Consider the following 20769-nt stretch of genomic DNA (forward strand, 5'->3'; position numbering starts at 1 on the left):
TGGACATTTCATGTAAATGAAATCATACTATATATGATATTCCTTTTTGATTGGCTTCTTTCACTCAGGATAATGTTTTCAGGGTTTATCCATGTTGTGTTATGTATTGTATTCATTGCTTTTTATGGCTTAATCATTCCAGTTCATGGATATACCATTTTATTTATCCATTTATCAATTGATAGGCATTTGGATTGTTTCCACCTTTTGACTGTTATGAATAATAGTGCTATGAACAGTCATGTATGAGTTTTTGTGTGGATATATCTTTTCATTTTTCTTGGATATGTGTGTGTGTGTGTGTGTGTGTGTGTGTGTGTGTGTGTGTTTAGGAGTGGAATTTCTGGGTCATATAGTAACTGTCTAGCTTTGAGGGAGCTGTCAAACTGTTTTCCAAAGTGGCTACATCATTTAACATTTCCACCATCAGTGTGTGAAGATTTCAATTTCTCCATGTCCTCTCCAACCCACTTATCTTTTTGATTCTAGCCATTCTAGTAGGCATGAAATGATATCTCATGGATTTTACTTGCATTTCCATGATAGCCAATGATGTTCAACATCTTTTCACATTTTTATTGACCATTTGTATTTTCTCTTTGAAGAAATATCTATTCAGATCCTTTGCCCATTTTTCAATTGGGTTATTTGTCTTTTTATTATTGAGTTACAGAAATTCCTTATATATTGTAGATAGAACTCCCACACCCAGTGTATAATTTGCAAAACTTTTCTCCCATTCTGTGGGTTGTCTTTTTACTTTCTTGGTACAGTCCTTTGGAACACAAGTTTTTAATTTTGATGATGTCCAATTTATCTGTTTTTTCTTTTGTTTATGCTTTGGTGTCATATCTAAGAAACCATTAATTCTGTCATTTTCAATTTTTCAAATGTCCATGTAAAGAATTAAATCCTTTTCATTGTAGCATTTAGAATAAAAAAGTCAGAAGTTTGTTCCTACTGCATACAAATAGCATATTTAACATTTTGGTGTCATGTAAGAAACTGCTTTTCCCTCCACCTCTGTTATTCTGTTGTGACTACTGTCTTTTCATCTTTCTTTGTCTCCTTATACTTTAAACTTCTTGAACTTTTCCCTAATCCCAAACCACTCTGTCCAAGACCAAGAACTTAAACGAAAATGGTTTCTTGAAATCTCTTCCGTGAGTTTTTCATCTTTTGCAGCACTGTGATTAATGGGACAGTCTTCAGTATTCATCATCATTTCCGTTGTAGAATCCATTGGGAAAGTGAAAAAAAACTATGAACTTGAAGGAAAAGGATTCGAGTTGAAGCTCTTGCTCTATTAGTACTGGTCAAATTTCACATTTTGAGCCTCAATTTTCTTATCCTTCCGTGGAGAACGATAATGCCTACCGCATAGGTTTATTTCTAATGGTCAAACTGAAAAAAATGTATACACATGACTTGTATTCATGTTTTTTATAAGTATATATTGAGTATTACAATTTTAATACAGTTTTTTCCTTTCTTAAAATGTGTATACATTTTTGGGGGGACCCTATGTAGATAAACTATCAGATTAAGTGAGATGAACTCTTTACATGCATTCACCAACATTAACTATTGAGCACTTTATGCAAGTTACATTTCGTGGAGAGAAAAGAAGGAAACAGAAATAAAATAGTAAAAGAAGTTAAGACATTTTTCTCATTTTTTTTCTCTTGTAAGTTTTCATCAGTGGGTTTATCTGTATGTAAAGTAAAGGACTTTTGTTTTCTACAGGTTATATTCCCAAATAACTTCGAAACAGGAAATGGGGGAAATGTACAGGGACATCTTCCCATGATGCCAATGTCTCCTCTAATGCATCCAAGGGTCAAAGAAGTTCGGACTGACAGTGGGAGTCTTCGAAAGGGTAGGTTCAACATTGGCAAAACAATGAAAAATAACAAGGATCTTTTTTTTTTCAGATAAAATTTCAAGTCTTAAATTATTAAGAAATCTAATTTCTTCATCAGGATTTGAAAGGGGGCTTAATGCTTATGTCAACATCCTAGTGTGGCTCATTCTATACTTTTTTATATTAAAGGAATAAGATTTCCAATCTGATTTTGAATATAACAGTTTTGTTAATTGCAGTGTCAATTATTGTGAAAATAGCATTTTGGCCTTTTAATAAACACACACTACCTTTCCTAAATGCTAATGGAAAACTAAATAAGCTAAATACCTACTTTTCAAATGTGACAAAACTTATATTCTTTCTCTGTCTATGTGTGTGTCTATAGAAAGATAAATAGTTAAAGCAGAGCAAAGAACTCCTTGGGATGCTTAAGTTCATCTAATAAGTTGCTTATCCATACTTTCTTAAAATAGTTCATTTGAGCCTTACTACTAGACAGATTTCAATTTTAATGCATTCTTCCTTATTGTCTCTTGTGACATAGCAAACTGATGTGTGTATCTTCCGGATTATGTAGGTCCTAAATTTTTTTGTAATCAGTTAAGAAAATCTTTTGACCACAGAAAATCCCGAACAAACCTCAGATGAATAAGTATTCAGCATACATAGTAAAGTAGCTCTAGATCCATTTTTTTTTTAAAGATTTTATTGGGGAAGGGGAACAGGACTTTATTGGGAACAGTGTGTACTTCCAGGACTTTTTTCCAAGTCAAGTTGTTGTCTTTTCAGTCTTAGTTGTGGAGAGTGCCGTTCAGCTTCAAGTTGTTGTCCTTTTAGTCTTAGTTGTGGAGGGCGCAGCTCAACTCCAGGTCCAGATGCCGTTGCTAGTTGCAGGGGGCGCTTCCCACCATCCTTTGCGGGATCCGAGGAGTTGAACCGGAAACCTTGTGGTTGAGAGCCCACTGGCCCATGTGGGAATTGAGCCGGCAGCCTTTGGAGTTAGGAGCATGGAGCTCTAACTGCCTGAGCCACTGGGCCGGCCCTAGATCCATTTTTGAAGTATCGTTTTGTATGTGTGCACACACAGATGTGCACATGCTTTGATTTACATGTAGTGCAAGGTTATAAAAAAGTGCAAGCTGTGCATGCCAGACAATCTTCATAAGCAATGGAAATAATTAGGATTGTTTTATGACCTTTAAAAAAAATCTTGCTAAAACTTTAAAAATTCTCTCTATTTATGTTTAAAGAAATGAGAAAAACAGTAAAAATACCTTCCACAGTGTAATTTAAAACATTGGAAACATTGAGATATGTGTTTTATTTGTGTGATTTTTTTAACTTACAAGAATAGTTTAAATAGTGCTTGCTGTACCTTCATCTCATATAATTTATAATATTAAGTGAACATCTTTTCATCTTTTCTGTGCTTTGTTCCTCTTTCTAAAAGGAAGTGTCATGTTTCTTTTTCTAAGTTTGGATCAGCTTTCAAAATTTTATTCTCTGTGTTTTCGATGCTGTGAAATATCTCTGAGAATTCCTCTAATTTTAAGTTTTTGCCATCATCGCTTCCTGCTGGACATCTTCATCTTTGATGTTGCAACAACTTTTTTTTCTTTTTTTTTTTTTAATTGGGGAAGGGGAACAGGACTTTATTAGGGAACAGTGTGTATTTCCAGGGCTTTTTCCAAGCCAAGTTGTTGTCCTTTCAATCTTAGTTGTGGAGGGTGCCATTCAGCTTCAAGTTGTTGTCCTTTCAGTCTTAGTTGTAGAGGGCGCAGCTCAGCTCCAGGTCCAGTAGCCGGTGTTAGTTGCAGGGGGCACAGTCCACCATCCCTTGCAGGAGTTGAACTGGCAACCTTATGGTTGAGAGGACGCCCTCCAACCAACTGAGCCATCCGGGAGCTCAGCTACAACTCTGCTTAAAGTGCCGTGTTCAATCTTAGTTGCAGGGGGCGCAGCCCACCATCCCTTGCAGGAGTCGAACTGGCAACCTTGTGGTTGAGAGGACGCGCTCCAACCAACTGAGCCATCGGGAGCTCAGTGGCAGCTCAGTTCAAGGTGCCGTGTTCAATCTTAGTTGCATGGGGCACTGCCCACCATCCCTTGTGGGAGTCAAGGAATTGAACTGGCAACCTTGTGGTTGAGAGCCCACTGGCCCATGTGGGAATCAAACCTGCAGCCTTCGGCATTAGGAGCATAGAGCTCCAACCGCCTGAGCCACCGGGCCGGCCCCACAACAACTTTTAATTGATAAATTTCATCTTCACAAAGTCCTTCTGGCTACCTATGTAATCTCTTGAAGAGAGGCAGTGTCAACATTTGCAATCAGCTTTACTTCTGTAACTTCATTGACACTTAATTGCACTTTTAGTAATATCACCTTTCATTTTTTTGGAGCACTTTCATCTTTTTTTTTTCATATTTCCCTCTTTCATTTGTCTGTTTTGTAAAATGTTATGTGGGTTTATTCCTGGGAGACAAGGAGGCAACATAACGACATGCTTTGCTTTCTGCATGAATCAAATAACAGATGTGCCCTGACCAGTCACAGACAGACTTGATGCTCATCTATTATTTACATAATGATTTGTGGATCAAAGTTTGTAGTTTATGCATTTTCTCGCAGTTAATATACCAAGGTAATTGAAATTTGAACTGTTTTGCTAGGGCTGTTGTTAATTTAAACTGTGGTAACTGAAATTTCTGCATATTGGAACTGTACAAAGCATGAACTCTGTGTGTGTGTGTGTGTGTGTATCTAGATAGAGTCCTGTTAAGGAGTAATGGGAGATACAATACAACTTTCCACATGTTTATTGAGGGCAGGAAGTCAGACCCGCTTTCATAACTCCCAGATTTATGCAGAGATGTTTATTAAACCATGACCATTTCACCATTCAGCTCAGTAGTGCAAAGAGCGTCATTGCCACAGGTAATTTTCATACCTTTTAAGCATATTTTGAAAACAGATTATGTGGCTATTATTTAGTGAATGTAAAAATAAATAATGAAATGCTTTTAATAGCATATTATAACCTTCATTGACACATTATCACAACCAGTCCATACTTTACATTAGGGTTCACTCTTGATACTGTACATTCTATGGATTTTGACAAATGTCTAATGAGTTGACGGAAGCGGGGAAGGCCTGTGGAAAGACGTAGGGTTATAAGAGGCTAGGAGAACCTTTGCGGCTAGGAGAGGGAAAGGAGAGCATCTCCTGCAGGATAGCACTATAGGAGAGACATAGTCCATACGCTTTCTCTCTAATCAACATGTAACTGCCAACCCTCAGATGAAGGCAAGTTGGGCTACTACCTTTACTCATCTTCGTCTTCTCGTGGGCTTACAAAAGATGATTCTGTGCTCCTTTAATATAGACAGAAGTTCAAGAAACCAGGAAGGTGAGCTGTCACAATAGCGACATTTTATTGTAAAGACTTATTTCAAGCCTTTATCTCCCACTAGACTTGATATGAGGACAGAGGCTATGTTATGCACGGCTGGATCCCTAGTGCCTAGCATAGTAACTCAGTGTCTATTTGTTGGATGAATGAGTAGACCTGCTTTATTATTTGAAATACGTATCAAACTTTTATTTTTCTCTTTATTAGATATGCAACCATTATCTCCAATTTCTGTCCATGAACGCTACAGTTCTCCTACCGCAGGGAGTGCTAAGAGAAGACTTTTTGGGGAGGACCCCCCAAAGGAAATGCTAATGGACAGGATCATAACAGAAGGAACAAAACTGAAAATTGCTCCGTCTTCAAGCTTTACTGCTGAAAATATATCAATTTCACCTGGGCAAAGTCTTCTAACAATGGCCACAGCCATAGTAACAGGGACAACAGGACATAAAGTTAAAACAATCCCATTGCACGGTAATGTTTTCATGCATTTATTTTATATTTTTTCTGAGTTGGATAAAAATTTAAGAAATTCTTACTGTATTGGATCACTTGGTGTTTCTAATCCAGTATTTTTTAATTTTTATTTTTCAGAGAGGTTTTTAAGTCCATAGCAAAATTGTGTGGAAGGTACCGAAATTTCCCATATCCCCTCTGTTCCCCATGCAGCCTCCCTCACCAGCAACACTTCTGCACCAGAGTGGTACATTTGTTATAATTGATGAACCTACACTGACACATTATCTCGACCAGTCCATACTTTACATTCAGGTTCACTCTGGATACTGTACATTCTATGGATTTTGACAAATGTCTAATGAGACATAGCAACCATTATAGTATTATGAATAGTTTCACTGCCCTAAAAGTCCTGTGCTCCACCTTTTGTTTTGTTTTGAACCTACACTGTTTTTTGAATTTGAAAATTTTATAAATTTACCACCCTTTTTGTAAGCGCTTATTGTATTTTCTTATCTGAGTTTTACAGATGAGTATATTGAGCAAGATTTTGTTTTTTGATTAAGAACATCTCCCTAACAGCTCAAAACAAAACAATATTATTTCAGAGCAGAAATAGAAATTGAGAATGTTCTAACCTAGAATTACTATGTTTGTGGCTTTCCTCTCCTTTTCTAACATACTCCTATGCTTAGGTAGGTAGGTAGATAGGTAGACAGACAGACAGACAGACAGATTTGACAACTTTTCTGGAACACATGAAGCTTATTGCTAACACTGAGAACTCTTGCTTCTACGTTTAGGTATTGCAAATGATGCCGGAGAGATCACACTGATACCAATTTCTGTGAACACAACTCAGGAGTCCAGAGTCGAGAATCCTGTATCACTTACGGCTCAGTCATTACTTGATACATCTCCAAAACAAACCCATCTTACTAAAGCACAAGAGGTACATCCAACTGGAATAAGCAGACCAAAGAGAACTGGGTCCTTAGCACTGTTTTATAGAAAGGTATGTGTTTTTATAACATCTAGAAAGATCTCATTTAATCAGTATAAAAAAGAGTAACAGCAGTTTTAGCTTTCTTTTGTGTGTGTGTGGTAAAATGCACATAACATAAAATTTAACTATTTTAACCACTTTTAAGTGTACAGTCGTGTCATTAAGAATACATTCACATTGTTGTGCAGCTTTCACCACCATCCATCTCTAGAACTTTTTTATCTTCCTAAACTGAAACTCTACTCATTAAACTGTAACTCCTCATTCCTCTTACTCTCCTCTGGTAACAACCATTCTTCTTTCTGTCTCTGTGAATTTTGACTACTCTAGGTACCTCACATAAGTGCAATCATACAATATTTGGCCTTTTGTTACAGGCTTAACATAATGTCTTCAAGGTTCATCTGTCATGTAGCATGTCTCAGAATTCCTTTCCTTTTTAAGGCTGAATATATGCCATTATGTGTGTGTGTATATGTGTGTGTATTTTTGTTTATTTTGTTTATTCATTCATATGAAGATTAATATTTGGGTTGTTCTTCGCTTTTGATTATTAGGCATAATGCTGCTATGAACAACACTGGTGCACTACTCAGGTCTCTGCTTTCAGTTCTTCTGGGTGTGTACCCAGAGGTGAAATAGTAATTCTAAATTTCGTTTTTTGAGGAACTGCCATATTACTTTCCACAGTGATTGTACCATTTTTTTTTAAATGGGGAATATAGGGTAACAGTGTGTTTCTCCAGGGCCCATCAGCTCCAAGTTGTTGTCCTTCAATCTAGTTGTGGAGGGCGCAGCTCAGCTCCAAGTCCAGTCGCCGTTTTCAATCTTAGTTGCAGGGGGCGCAGCCCACCATCCCATGTGGGAATTGAACCGGCAGCCTTGTCGTTGAGTGCTTGTGCTGTAACCAACTGAGCCATCTGGCCACCCCACTGGCCAGACAACGTGCAGTGGCAGCACGTTGTCTTCAATCTAGTTGTGGAGGGGGCAGCTCACTAGCCCATGTGGGAATTGAACCGGCAACCTTGTTGTTCAAAGCTCACACTCTAACCAACTGAGCCGTACGGCCGCCCCTGATTGCACCATTTTATATTCCTGCCACAGTGCACAAGGGTTCTAAGTTTTCCACATTCTTGCCAACACTTATTTTCTGTTTTTTTAATTTGTTTTGTTTTGTTTATGATAGCCATCCTAATGAGTATGAATCACAGTAGCTTTTGTGTTTCCCTAGTGATAATGATTTGAGCATCTTTTCATGTGTTTATTAGCCATCTGTGTATCTTTGAAGAAATGTCTATTCAAGTCCTTCCCCCATTTTTTATTTCAGGTTTTTGTTGTGGATTCGTAGTTCTTTATATATCCTGAATAATAATCCTTTATCAGATATATGATGTGCAAATATAGTCTCCCATTCTTTAGGTTGCCTTTTCACTATGCCGATAGTTTTTTAATTTTAATGAGGTCCAACTTATCTGTTTTTAATTTTAATGAGATCCAATTTATCTGTTTTGTTGTTTTGTGCTTTTGGTGTCAGATCCGAGAAATTATTGTCCATTCCAGAGTCATGAAGCTTTTCCCCAATGTTTTCTTCTAGAAGTTATATAGTTTTAGCAATTACAGTTAGGTGTTTAATCTATTTTGAATTAATTCATACATGGTCTAAGGTAAGGATCCACTTTCATTGTTTTGCATATGGATATCCAGGTTTCTCAACACTGTTTGTTGAAAAGACTATTCTTTCACCCACTGAATGGTCGTGGCACCCTTCTCAGTACCCATTCAACCATATATGTGAGGGCTTATTTTGAGACTGTCTGTTCTATTCATTGTCTGTCTTTATGCTAGTGCCTTATAGTTTGATTACTGTAACTTTGTAGTAAGTTTGAAACCAGGAAAGGAGAGACCTCCAACTTTGTTCTTCTTTTTCAAGATACTTGGCTATTCATTCCCTTGAGATTTCATATGGGTTTTAGAATGGTTTTTCTATTGTTGCAAAAAACATCATTGGCTTTTTGATAGGGATTACATTGAATCTGTAGATTGCTTTCAGTAGTGTTGCCATCTTAACAATATTAAGTCTTCCATCTATGAACATGAGATGCTTTTCCATTTATTTGTGTATTTTTTCGTTTCTCTTGCCAATGTTTTGCAGTTTTCAGCATACAAGTCTTTTGCCGCCTTAGTTAAGTTTATTCCTAAGATTTTATTCTTTTTCATGCTATTGTAAATGGAATCATTTTCTTAATTTCATTTTTGGATTATTCATTGTTAGTGACATAGGAATGCAAGTGGTTTATGTGTGTTGATTTTGTATCCTGAAACTTTGCTGGATTTGTTTATTAGTTCTAACATTTTTTATGGACTCTTTAGGGTTTTCTGGTTTTCTACACATAAAATCATGCAATCTGTGAATGGAGGTGATTTTACTTCTTTTCCAATTTGGATACCTTTTATTTCTTTTTCTTGCCTAATTGCTCTGGCTAGAACTTCCAGTACTATGTTGAATAGAAATGCTGTAATTGGGCATTTTCATCTTGTTCCTTAGAGGAAATACTTTTGTTGTTTCACTTTGATGTTATATGATGTGAATATGATGTTAGCTGTGAATTTTTCACATGTGAGGTAGTTTCCTTCTATTCCTATTTTGCTGAGTGTTTTTATAACAAAAGGGTGTTGAATATTTTTTATTATTATTTTTTATTGGGGAGTATTGGGGAACAGTGTGTTTTTCCAGGGCCCATCAGCTCCAAGTCGTTGTCCTTCCATCTGATTGTGGAGGGCGCAGCTCAGCTCCAAGTCCTTTCGCCATTTTCAATCTTAGTTGCAGGGGGGGCGTAACCCACCATCCCATGTGGGAATTGAACCAGCAAGCTTGTTGTTAAGAGCTCACGCTCTAACCAACTGAGCCAGCCAGCCACCTAAGGGTGTTGAATTTTGTCAAATGCATTTTCTACATCAATTGAGATTATCATATTCTTTCTTTATTCTATTAATGTGTGTATTACACTGATTTTCATATGTTAAACTATTCTTACATTCCAGGAATAAATACCGTTTGGTCATAGTGTAAGATCCTTTTAGTGTATGCTGTTGCATTTCAGTTTGCCAGTATTTTGTTAAGGATTTTCACATTACTATTCACAGGAGATATTGGTCTATCATTTTCTTGTCGTGTCTTTGTCTAGGTTTGGTACCCGGTAATGTGTCTTTAGCCTATTTTAAAAACATATTTGACCTCTTAGGAGAACATGATGATCTTGGTGAGCTATGTTTGAACTCAGACTCATGGTTTGACTCCATTCCCTGAAATAACTTAGGTTTCCTTGTATTCATTCTTACATAACTTTGAGCAGTTGACCATTGTCTGGAATTTACCAAAACTCCATTTGGTCATGTTGCTCTAACTGGAGTTCACTGGGGGACAAGTACATCTTAGATCTCATGGATAAGCTTAAATTACTGAAGACTCATTATAAAGATGGGTAGGATACGGTGGAAAAGACTACGTAGCTTTTTTTTATCATAATTCCAGTGTGTTACCTTGTAAATAAAAATTTGAGCAGTTCCCATTATAATGTCTAAATTATTTTAGTATTAATGAAAAGGGACTGAAAGATTTAGCATAGAAGTTATTTCACCATTTCCTACCTCTCTTTTACGAGCACCATCAGCTAGCTCCTGATAAGACAGACATGTTAATCAAATATTTGTCGCTGAATATGACGCTTAAAAAAATCTCAGAGCTGGAAGATACCTCTCCAATCTACCCCACAACTAGATGGCTGGCTAGCCCATTCTTAGGAATTGTAAAGGAAAAATAAGGCACTGGGTTTTTTTGTTTGTTTTGTTTTTTTTTTTTGGGGGGGGGGTTCTACCCTTGTGCTTAGAGTTTAAGACTTAAGTTTAAGAAATTTGTGATTTATTTCCAAAGAATCTCTTGATGCAAATCTAAGTTTATTTCCTTTAGTCTTTCTTGTAGTGTTTCTCGAGAGACTTCTCCTTTTCTGTACCTCCCACTGCCTTCTCTACTCTGCCTCTTACCCAACGCCTGCCCACATCTTGTGCCTAAGGCCCATTTTAAAAAGTTTCAAAACGTAGTATTTTTTCTATTCCCTTTTTGAAAATGCCATATTCCTGCCTTGGATAATGAATCTAAAATTAACAAAAATGAGGCTTTATTTTTGCATTTTTAATGCAGAGTTTGTTTCAGAATTTTATAACCTACTCAATATAGATTGGAAGTAGAAAATTTTTATCCTAAAAGGGAATGTGATCTCTATATCTATAATAAATATAAATGTCACATATATAATGAATTCAAAATAGCTGTTCCTTGAGTAAATTGCAGCTATTACCCATGTTGAACTCAGTATAATGCTGGCGTTTTATGCCTGAATAGAATTTACTGTGATTTTTTTGTTAGAATTCCAGAATATGTATATCTTTAAGGTATTGGATCTGCTCTGTAAAAGACACCTAACAAGTATTACTTAATTAGATATTATGTAATCCTTCTGCATCTTTCCTGCTGCTCTGACCCCAGTGGTTCCTGTTTATCTTTTGGCCAGCTGGACCAGATACAAAGGGGTGGGATGCAGAAAATGAGTTGGCTAATAAAATGAATCACGGGTGGCTTTGGAGTCAACCACTTGTCTCTCTTTCTGTAACATTACTGTACTGGATATCTTACAGTTGTTTTTAAGCTGTAATTCATGGATTCTTTTTCCTGTCAAAGATACTTTTCTGTAAGGGATGCCTGTCTCGTTTTCATTTGTTTTTCCCTGAACATTAAAGACAATTGGACTAGAATAGTCTGATCTAGGAATACCACAGCAAGGTTAGCAATTCTTTTTATGGAAGTGAGTTTTTATTGTGGAATTGATGTTTCTTAATGAATATAACCTAAAATTATAAGAAAAAAACAACACTTACATGTGAAACTTATTACTATGGTAAAGTCATTTCAATAACAACTAGTGTTGTTTGAATCACATGTAATATCAAGCTGCTTTATACATTTCCTGTGCTGTCAAAAGTTAAAACAAAAAGCAAGGTCTCCATTTCCACACAAATGTGCACCAGATATAGTTTTGGAACCCAAATTACAGTTCCAGTTGTTTTTTTTTGGAGCTTAATGAAGTGCAAACAAGATTTTCATATTTAAGAATTCATTTAAGTATGCAATTGAGGAGCTTCCACCTACCCTTCAACTAAAAGTAGTTTAATGACATGCTAAAAGGCAAATATCAAGAGAAGAATTGAATAAAAATCTTTAAATAGTTTCCAAGCAATGAATGTGCTCAATTAAAATCATATGCTCATGGACAGATATTAGTATTTGAAGATTAGCAATTCTTAAAATAATAAAACATAATGCTCCGGGATGATCAGAAACCATTTTAGAATCTTGTAGGACCTTCCAGTCATTTGCATTAGTATCAATTCATATAACAACCGTGTAAATAAAAAATTCAGGACACTAAACTGAATGTATTCTGACACACTTAAAAACAACAAAAACGGGGTGGCCAGTTGGCTCAGTTGGTTAGAGCACGGTGCCCTTAGCAGCAGGGTTGCCGGTTTGATCCCCACATGGGCCAGTGTGAGCTGCACCCTCCACAACGAGATTGAAGCAACTGCTTGACTTGGAGCTGATGGGTCCTGGAAAACAAAAACCACACTTAAAATAAGTAAAAGTTTAAAACAACAACAACAAAACCAGGTATCTCATTTAACATTGCTTTCATGTGTTTGAAAAAACCGTGTAGGATATATGGGGAATTTTTTTAAATGGTTTTGCTTTCTGACTCATTTTTGGAGTTGAACATTTTAGTTCTTTATTTTCAGACATTTGGGGTTTTCTAGCAATTTTACCTGAACCAAAAAATAAAAAAATGAAGACCTTTGAACACTTGAAAAATTATGTATTCATAACGGTCATGAGGCAAGTAAATTCTGCATTTTACTGTTTCTCACTTTATATAGATGGCAGCATAGAGTAGCGATGATGTCTTTGCAAAAAGAATTTTTAAGGTAGTTTTCCAATGAAAATTTTGCTTTAATTTACATTCTTCTGACCTTGCAGTGAATTAGTGGTATAGAATAGAAATTTCATGTAATTTAATGTATCAACTGCCTAGGTGTTTGTTAACCTTGGCCTAAAAGTTCATGTTCATAGTAAGACACGTATTTGAGAAATTATTTTTACTTGTTTTTTTGCATCAATGTGCTGTCTTCCATCTTAGGTGTATCATTTGGCAAGTGTACGCTTACGTGATTTATGTTTAAAACTGGATGTTTCAAATGAGTTACGAAGGAAGATATGGACGTGCTTTGAATTCACTTTAGTTCACTGCCCTGATCTAATGAAAGACAGACATTTGGATCAGCTCCTCCTTTGTGCTTTTTACATCATGGCAAAGGTAATGTGTAAGTTGGGGGAAGCTCTTTACCAGCTGTCTATATACGAAGCATGAGGTGAAAATCTGTTGGACTTAATCGTTAGTTTGCCTTAAGTGCTATAAGCCAACAGTGCCCACCATTTTTGACTAAGTAGTAAATTCCAGGAGCTGCTGATTACATCTGTTCTCTGGATTTTCCATTTAGTTTTATAATCGGCATTCCCACTTCATAAGAATACATTGGTTGTAAAGAAGTTGGGAAAGGTCTTAGAGACCATTTGTAGTAAAGTGGCCTCTCCACACTATTAATGTGACACCATTTCCACCCCTGTGACACTGCTAATCTGGTACTTTAAAATAACAGGATTATTACATTGTAGGTGAGTAACTGCGGCCCAGAATTGAAAGTAATTTGGCCAAAGTTACACAATAAGTGGCAATCTAGTACTTCCTGATTCAGATTATAATCTGGTGTAAAATAGCTTCTCTAACATATGGTTTTTTATTGACTTACTGTGCCACCTCAGAAGAGCATTTAACTTTCTAGTTGCTACACTATGTTGTTAGTCATAAAATACCATGTCTTGTTTTTTAAAATTCACATATATCTGAAACTGTCATCTGTGACTTTGGCCTTGACCGTGTTGGCCACACTGGCTGTCCTAGCGGATGGACATACAGTTAAGACGTAATTAGTAAGCTTTTTGAGACAGAGAATGATTTCAAATTTCTTTTTTGACAGCCTTCTTACAGTACTTCTTTAAAATCTCTATGCAAACGTAGATGTTGGGGGTCAAATATATGGTGATGGAAGGAGAACTGACTCTGGGTGGTGAACACACAATGGGATATATAGACGATGTAATACAGAATTGTACACCTGAAATTTATGTAAATTTACTAACAATTGTCACCCCAATAAAATTAATTAAAAAAAAAAAAAAAAAAAAAAAACGTAGATGTTAATAAATGCTGTTAACTAATTTGTGCCTTCCAAAGAACTATCAGAACTCAGGCTTTGCAGTGTCTAGCTCAGCATCACGGAGAACAGGTTTAGTACTAATGGACAGTGAAGCAGATGAAAGGAGTAATTTAAGTGAATTTTATGATAACAAGTAGGCCAGAAGGTATTCCTTTATGGATCACAATCCTTTTTTTTTCATTTGGCCACTACTGTGACTTTTCTGTCTAAGCATTAGAAACCACATGATCTGTCCTGAAATGTTAAAAGCCTAATCTATAATAAACACTCATTTTTATTGTGACTCACCACAAGACTTGTTCTATCCATTAATATGTGGTTAATTTACTTTCAAATAAGTACTTAAAACTAATAAAACTGGAGACTGTAGGGGATTCACCAGATCTGAGTTTTCTTATTCTTTTTATAAAGAAATGCATTTTCAGCAAAGTTATACTACAGCAATCTCAGTACTTTTGATTAATGAAACTATTAGTTGAGTCCCCACATGACACAAAGCCTGAGCTTTAAAGGCAGTAAAAATCATAAATGGTAGTGGTTTTTAGTCATGCACTGACCTGGGGTACATGGCTTTCTGCAAGACTGCTCTCACTACCAGACTATAACTGAAGTTTCTGTTCAGAGACATTTTTCTTTTAGGAGCAATTGATAAGTGCAATTTTTCTTTTCTTTAGGTAACAAAAGAAGAAAGAACTTTTCAAGAAATAATGAAAAGTTATAGGAATCAGCCCCAAGCTAATAGTCACGTGAGTTACATTGTTTTTATTCCTGTCCAAAAATAGATTTGTACTATTTCTCTGATGACAAGTCATATAAAAGTAAACTTGGGCCAGCCCAGTGCCTCAGGAGGTTGGAGCTCCATGCTCCTAACTCCAAAGGCTGCTGGTTCGATTCCCACATAGGCCAGTGGGCTCTCAACCACAAGGTTGCCAGTTCAACTCCTTGACTCCCACAAGGGATGGTGGGCAGTGCCCCATGCAACTAAGATTGAACACAGCACCTTGAACTGAGCTGCCGCTGAGCTCCCGATGGCTCAGTTGGTTGGAGCGCGTCCTCTCAACCACAAAGTTGCCAGTTCGACTCCTGCAAGGGATGGTGGGCTGCGCCCCCTGCAACTAGCAACGGCAACTGGACCTGGAGCTGAGCTGCGCCCTCCACAACTAAGACTGAAAGGACAACAACTTGACTTGGAAAAAAGTCCTGGAAGTACACACTGTTTCCCAGTAAAGTCCTGTTCCCCTTCCCCAATAAAACATTAAAAAAAAAAAAAAGTAAACTTCTTTTATAGTTTTACTATATTTTAGATTTTTAGGTTTAATGGATATCATTAAATTCAAGAGACTGTTTCAGGAGAAGCCAGGAAATTGGCTATTCCTAATTTACCCATATATTTGCATATACTTCTCACAGGTTCTCCTATTGCATTTGTTCATTTGTTGAGTGGGAACATTTTTCACTGAATGTTTAATGAAAAATATAATAATAATATTCTTTAATTGTTTGAAATTTGATTTTCTGATGATGTTTAAATTCAGTGAAATTTCAGGATTTATTAACTTAAATCCAGCTGCTTTTGCCATCTGCTAAGATCTTAATGTTTGTATCTTGGAATAGATGTCAAGCATTTCTGATAACGTTGTTATCATAGCCATGGTGAGAATCCTGTACAATTTTTCAGTCATGGAAATATGAAATGTTAGCATAGTGGCCTGGCACACAGTAAACATTAATGACTGTTAGCACCATATTATTATAATTGTAGCTGAAAAACACAGGGTTAGGTTACCTTAAGGCTTGAACCGTTCAAGAGCCTGGTTGCTCTGCTCTAAGGGAGCATATTGGCCTCTTCTCTGTCCCCGGGGATCTGCTATCTGAGACAGGAAGAGAGATATGGTGGCTCAGATATCCCAGGCTGGAGTACTGGTAGTTTACACCCCTTCTAAGAGAGCTCCACAGATAGTTTCACTTCTTTGTTTCAGCCCCGAAATATACTGATAGTGATACAAAGATATTAGAAGAGCCAAGTACATCCTGTGACAGGCTGGGAGTTTCTTGGACTCTTCAGAAAAATCCCTCAGGAACAAAGCCTAGCGAGGTCTAGATTGTCCCTAAAGATCATTAAGGTGAAGTTAGAGTGTGTCAAAAATGGGCCAAGCCAGAGCTTCCTAAATATCTTCTCAATACTAATATCGACAGGATGATGGGAAATGGATCATACCTGTCAGCTGTCTTGGAGGTACGAAAGAGTTTAGGGGCAGGGAGAAAACAGATTTGCATGTGGCCATCTGAAAGGAGATGGGAATGGGATGGGAGCAGGAAAACAAACCCAATGAGAGCAAATGATTCTCAGGTAAGGAATTGAAGGCAGAACAAGTTCAGATCTTAGAAGTTACTTCTATGAGTATGTGGCAAAACCTGCTCATCAGTGTTTAGTTGCTGCTTACTTAATTCTTCTATTTTGTAAACTTCTGTAATAACTTATTTTAGGTATAGGCTCTGTTTCAGTATTCCTTCTAAGATGTTTGCCATAATGTACATTTACCAGGCCAATAACATCATGCCCTTGATTATCATCCAGACAGACAAATACTTTTAAATTGACTTGATATTTTGTACTTATTTTGGTTTTGCTTAATCTGTGCCTCTTTGTGACTCAGCAGTCCTTTTTTTCCCCTCTGACCTACAGGTCTATAGAAGTGTATTACTGAAAAATGTTCCAAGAGAAGTTGTGGCTTACAATAAAAAAATAAATGGTGATTTCGAAATGACAGATTCTGGTAAGTTACCCAAGTTACCATTCTGTTATGAAATACATCTTTGATTACATTATACATAATACAGTGGATGTCAGGCAACATGGAGTCAAGGATACAGGTGGTGGATAATGCGTATGTGTTTTGGGAAGAAACACATAAGTTTGAGATAAGTATGGATCACGTGCCTCCTCCGAAGAAGTTATGTATCGAAACCATTAATTTGTCCCATTAATTGTATTTTAGATTTGCTAGTCTACATATACACATTAATAAAACACATAAAAGGCACTTAAATTTGTAAAATACAGTAGTTCCCCCTTATCCATGGTTTTGCTTTCCTTGATTTCAGTTACCCACAGTCAACTGCAGTCTGAAAATATTAAATGGAAAATTCCAGATATTTTGAGTAGAGAGACCACATTTACATAACTTTTATTATAGTATATAGTTATAAGTGTCATATTTTGTTATTAATATTGGTTACGGTTGCTAATCTCTTACTGTGCCTAATTTATAAATTAAACTATATCACAGGTATGTATGTATGTATGTTTGTACGTATGTATAGGACAAAACAGTTATATATAGAGTTTCAGGCATCCGCTGAGGGTCTTGGAACATAACCCCTGTAGATAAGTGGGAAATACTGTAAATCTGAATAACAAGGAAAGTAAGATAGCTGTCAGTGATCTGCCTGGAGAGATAATTAAGGATGTAATTATTATTAAAAAGTATGTAGATAATTCTGTCACTATTGACAGGGCTGCTACCCTGTTGCTACCATCATGCTAAGACTTGAGGCACTAGTAATTTTTTTCAAAGAAAGGAAAATCAAGTGTTCAGTATTCATCTCCTTTTCCTTGACTCATATTTCCATTACTTAATGTGTGTGTATATGTGTGTGTGTGTGTGTGTGTGTGGGTGTGTGTGTGTGCATGTGTATTATATGTACAATATGGGACATTTAGATTGTTTCCAGTTATACACAGCTTTGTGAGGAAATCATTGTAGCTTAGTGTTGGGTCCACACCCCTGTGATAAATTCTTAGAGAAAACTGGCTGGGTCAAAGATATTTTTTTATGTTACATAAATACCCATTTTATATTACATAAATATCATTATGGTCTCTACTAGGATCTGAACTCTTGAGATCTTATCAAAAAATTTTTTAATGATAATGGCCTAGAATCTGATCCCATTTAAGGATACATAGGCCAAACTCAATATTTTTTACATAAATATATTATCCCTGAGCCCTTTCAAGACAATGAGAAATATATTAGACAGTAAACCTGATCCCCAAAAAAGTCTTTTCTATTTTTGTTACACATGTTCCTTATCTGTCCTTGGCAGGTTTTCTGTACCTACAAAACCAGGCATCAGAAGTTAGATGGGAAAGAATGTGCTCTATGAGAAATAAAGTAACTGCTAGCAACTATATGGGATACAGGACTGGTGAAGTTCAAGAGAGTATAAGTAAGCAAAGGGAAATACATCATGGTTTCTTTTTGGTACAGAGTCTACCAATGAAGTTTGAGGCGAGTGAGGGTTAACTACTCTCTACAACCTAAAGGTTTCAGATCAAATTGTTATATATACATTTATTAGCAGGCAAACAAAAAATGCATTCTTAAGATCTTATCTAGTCGTGATGGCACAGAGCAGGGAGAGTACCCAGTGATAATGGTCTCAGGAATTCTGGCACCAAAAAGGGGAGAAAGTTACAGAGGATACAATCAGACAAGTCTATGTTCAGATAATACATGTTCCAGTTCCTGGAGCTATGGCTCGATGCAATGACCTAGACTTAGACACATCAAAGAACACAATCTTGGAAAGAACAGTCCTAGTTCTATAAATAAATTCATAATTAGGTATAACATTATTACTATTCAAAAAGCACACACAGTTTATGCATTTTGTACAATTAGCTAAAAGTTCCATTCGTCTGTCCAGCCACCACCTCACATAAAGGGTTCACTCAAGGCAGATGCCAAGGTTCCAAGTGTAGGATTCTGTTAGCCTTCAATCCAGGGTCAAACCAACTGCAAGCGTCCGAGTTCGGGGATGGGCTTCATCCATAATAGAAGTAAAGCCCCACAGACCTCACTGGATCTCTCATCCCTTTCATGATATTGTGAATAGTGTCTCAAATATTTTAACCATTCTGCTTACGTTAAATACTTATTTCTCCAACATGAGCCAATTTTTAGTGTTAGGCATACTTAATAAATGGTCACTATTTTCATCAATAAAAACTTGTTTCAAATGTTGAATATGTCAGTTAGAAAGCTTTGACCATTACGACAGCCTAACAGAAACCCTTGTAATAGCCACCTGTGGAGAATGAGATTCCTGATTAAAACAGCAATACACTCAGGGACCATGCATCCTTCATTCTCATGTTAGCAGACCACCCCGACTGGCATTCTTGAGTATGACATTTGAGAAACCCAGATTATAGCTTAATCTAAATAACACAAACGTAATACTCAAGTGTATAATGATAAATTTAAAACTTCACAATAATTCTACAGAGGTTTATTTTAAGGATTCTAAAGAATGGTGTGTGTGTCTGTGTGTACACACACGTGTGGTTAACACAAAGTCTACTCATAATAAGGCCTCAGTAAATAGTGGCTATTATATACTATTTTATATAAGCAATATAAACTTTATTATGTTGTATTAATAAGTATGGCTCTTTAAATTTGTTTTCACTTTTTTACTTTATTTTTATTTATTTTTTTAAGGAGGGCACAGACTCTGGCCCATGCAGGGATTGAACTGGCAACCTTGGTGTTATTAGCACCACACTCTAACCAACTAAGCTAACAGGCCACTCCTTTTTTTCACTTTTTTAAAAACTAATGTATCTAAGGCCATATTCCTTAAAATTCTTTAAATGTTGAAAACTAGGTCACACACATACTACAAAAAAGAAAAACAGTTAAAGCAAATTCTCTCACGCAACAAAAATTCTGTGTACACATGAGATGTTTAAAGTTGGTAACTGCAAATTGATAATTAGGTGACTTTATTTCACATTATACACACGTTACAATCACCAGATACGGAACCAAGATATTATTTGGCACATTTTGACTTGTTTTTAGAGTGTAGTGATGCCTTTTCGACCTCATAGGAAACTGCCAAAACCACTGAAGTTTAAATTGGTCTGTGGTCAATGGCTTTTACATAACTGGAGGTAAACAACACTGCTCTCACAATCAGAAAGCCAGTGTGAAATATTTACTGTATAGTGATATTGTGAGGAGCAAAAAGAATGCGTGAGGATGTGGTAGGAGAGAGAAAACAAATATTCAGTGCCTACGCCAGGGTTGTGCGTACCTCACCCAGATCTTTGATTTATGAATAAATTCAGATCTTCTTTCTTATTTTCATCTTAAAATAATTTTGCTTCTTTACTTTCTTCATTTTTAAGTAATGAGAATCACAATATATGCCTTTTCTCAATCAGAAAACTAATGGACAGTGTATTGACAGACAATCTCTTGGTGCTCTGAGTTGGCCACAGGGCTCAGGAAATGAGGGATTAAATCCTAGACTATTCATGTGTGTACTCAGTTGAAGATTACCCTCATGGATCCTCTGATCCTCCTTACCCTCAAACTGATCACCGACAGAAAATGACCACAACATGATTTGTAGGAAACTTTCAACTAGTGGAAGAATGGCTCCCTTCCTTAATACCTGAAAAAAATGCTGATATGATGATGTACAGTTTTTCTTGCATGTTCTGCTGTAGCTGGTTCTGCATTGTGATCTCCTTGGTGATGGAGGCAATGGGAAAACTTCACACAACTGCTTACCAACTATAGGAAGACAGGACACAGACTCAGCAATAGCACTGTACAGCT

At 36.5% G+C, this 20769-nt stretch overlaps 1 protein-coding gene across 2 annotated transcripts in view; it reads left to right on the plus strand.

The window, feature by feature from the left end:
• RBL1 (RB transcriptional corepressor like 1) overlaps positions 1–20769 on the plus strand; it is a 51965-nt gene that overhangs the window by 23706 nt on the left and 7490 nt on the right. For both annotated transcript variants that reach the window (XM_081034292.1, XM_081034291.1), the window contains exons 14-19: positions 1747–1879; positions 5488–5757; positions 6546–6757; positions 12994–13170; positions 14806–14877; positions 16818–16908. In XM_081034292.1, coding sequence (XP_080890418.1) covers positions 1747–1879; positions 5488–5757; positions 6546–6757; positions 12994–13170; positions 14806–14877; positions 16818–16908 — 955 coding nt within the window. The remainder of the gene's footprint in view (positions 1–1746; positions 1880–5487; positions 5758–6545; positions 6758–12993; positions 13171–14805; positions 14878–16817; positions 16909–20769) is intronic.

This window comes from Rhinolophus hipposideros (genome assembly GCF_964194185.1).
Source record: "Rhinolophus hipposideros genome assembly, chromosome: 22".
Taxonomy (NCBI): Eukaryota; Metazoa; Chordata; class Mammalia; order Chiroptera; family Rhinolophidae; genus Rhinolophus; species Rhinolophus hipposideros.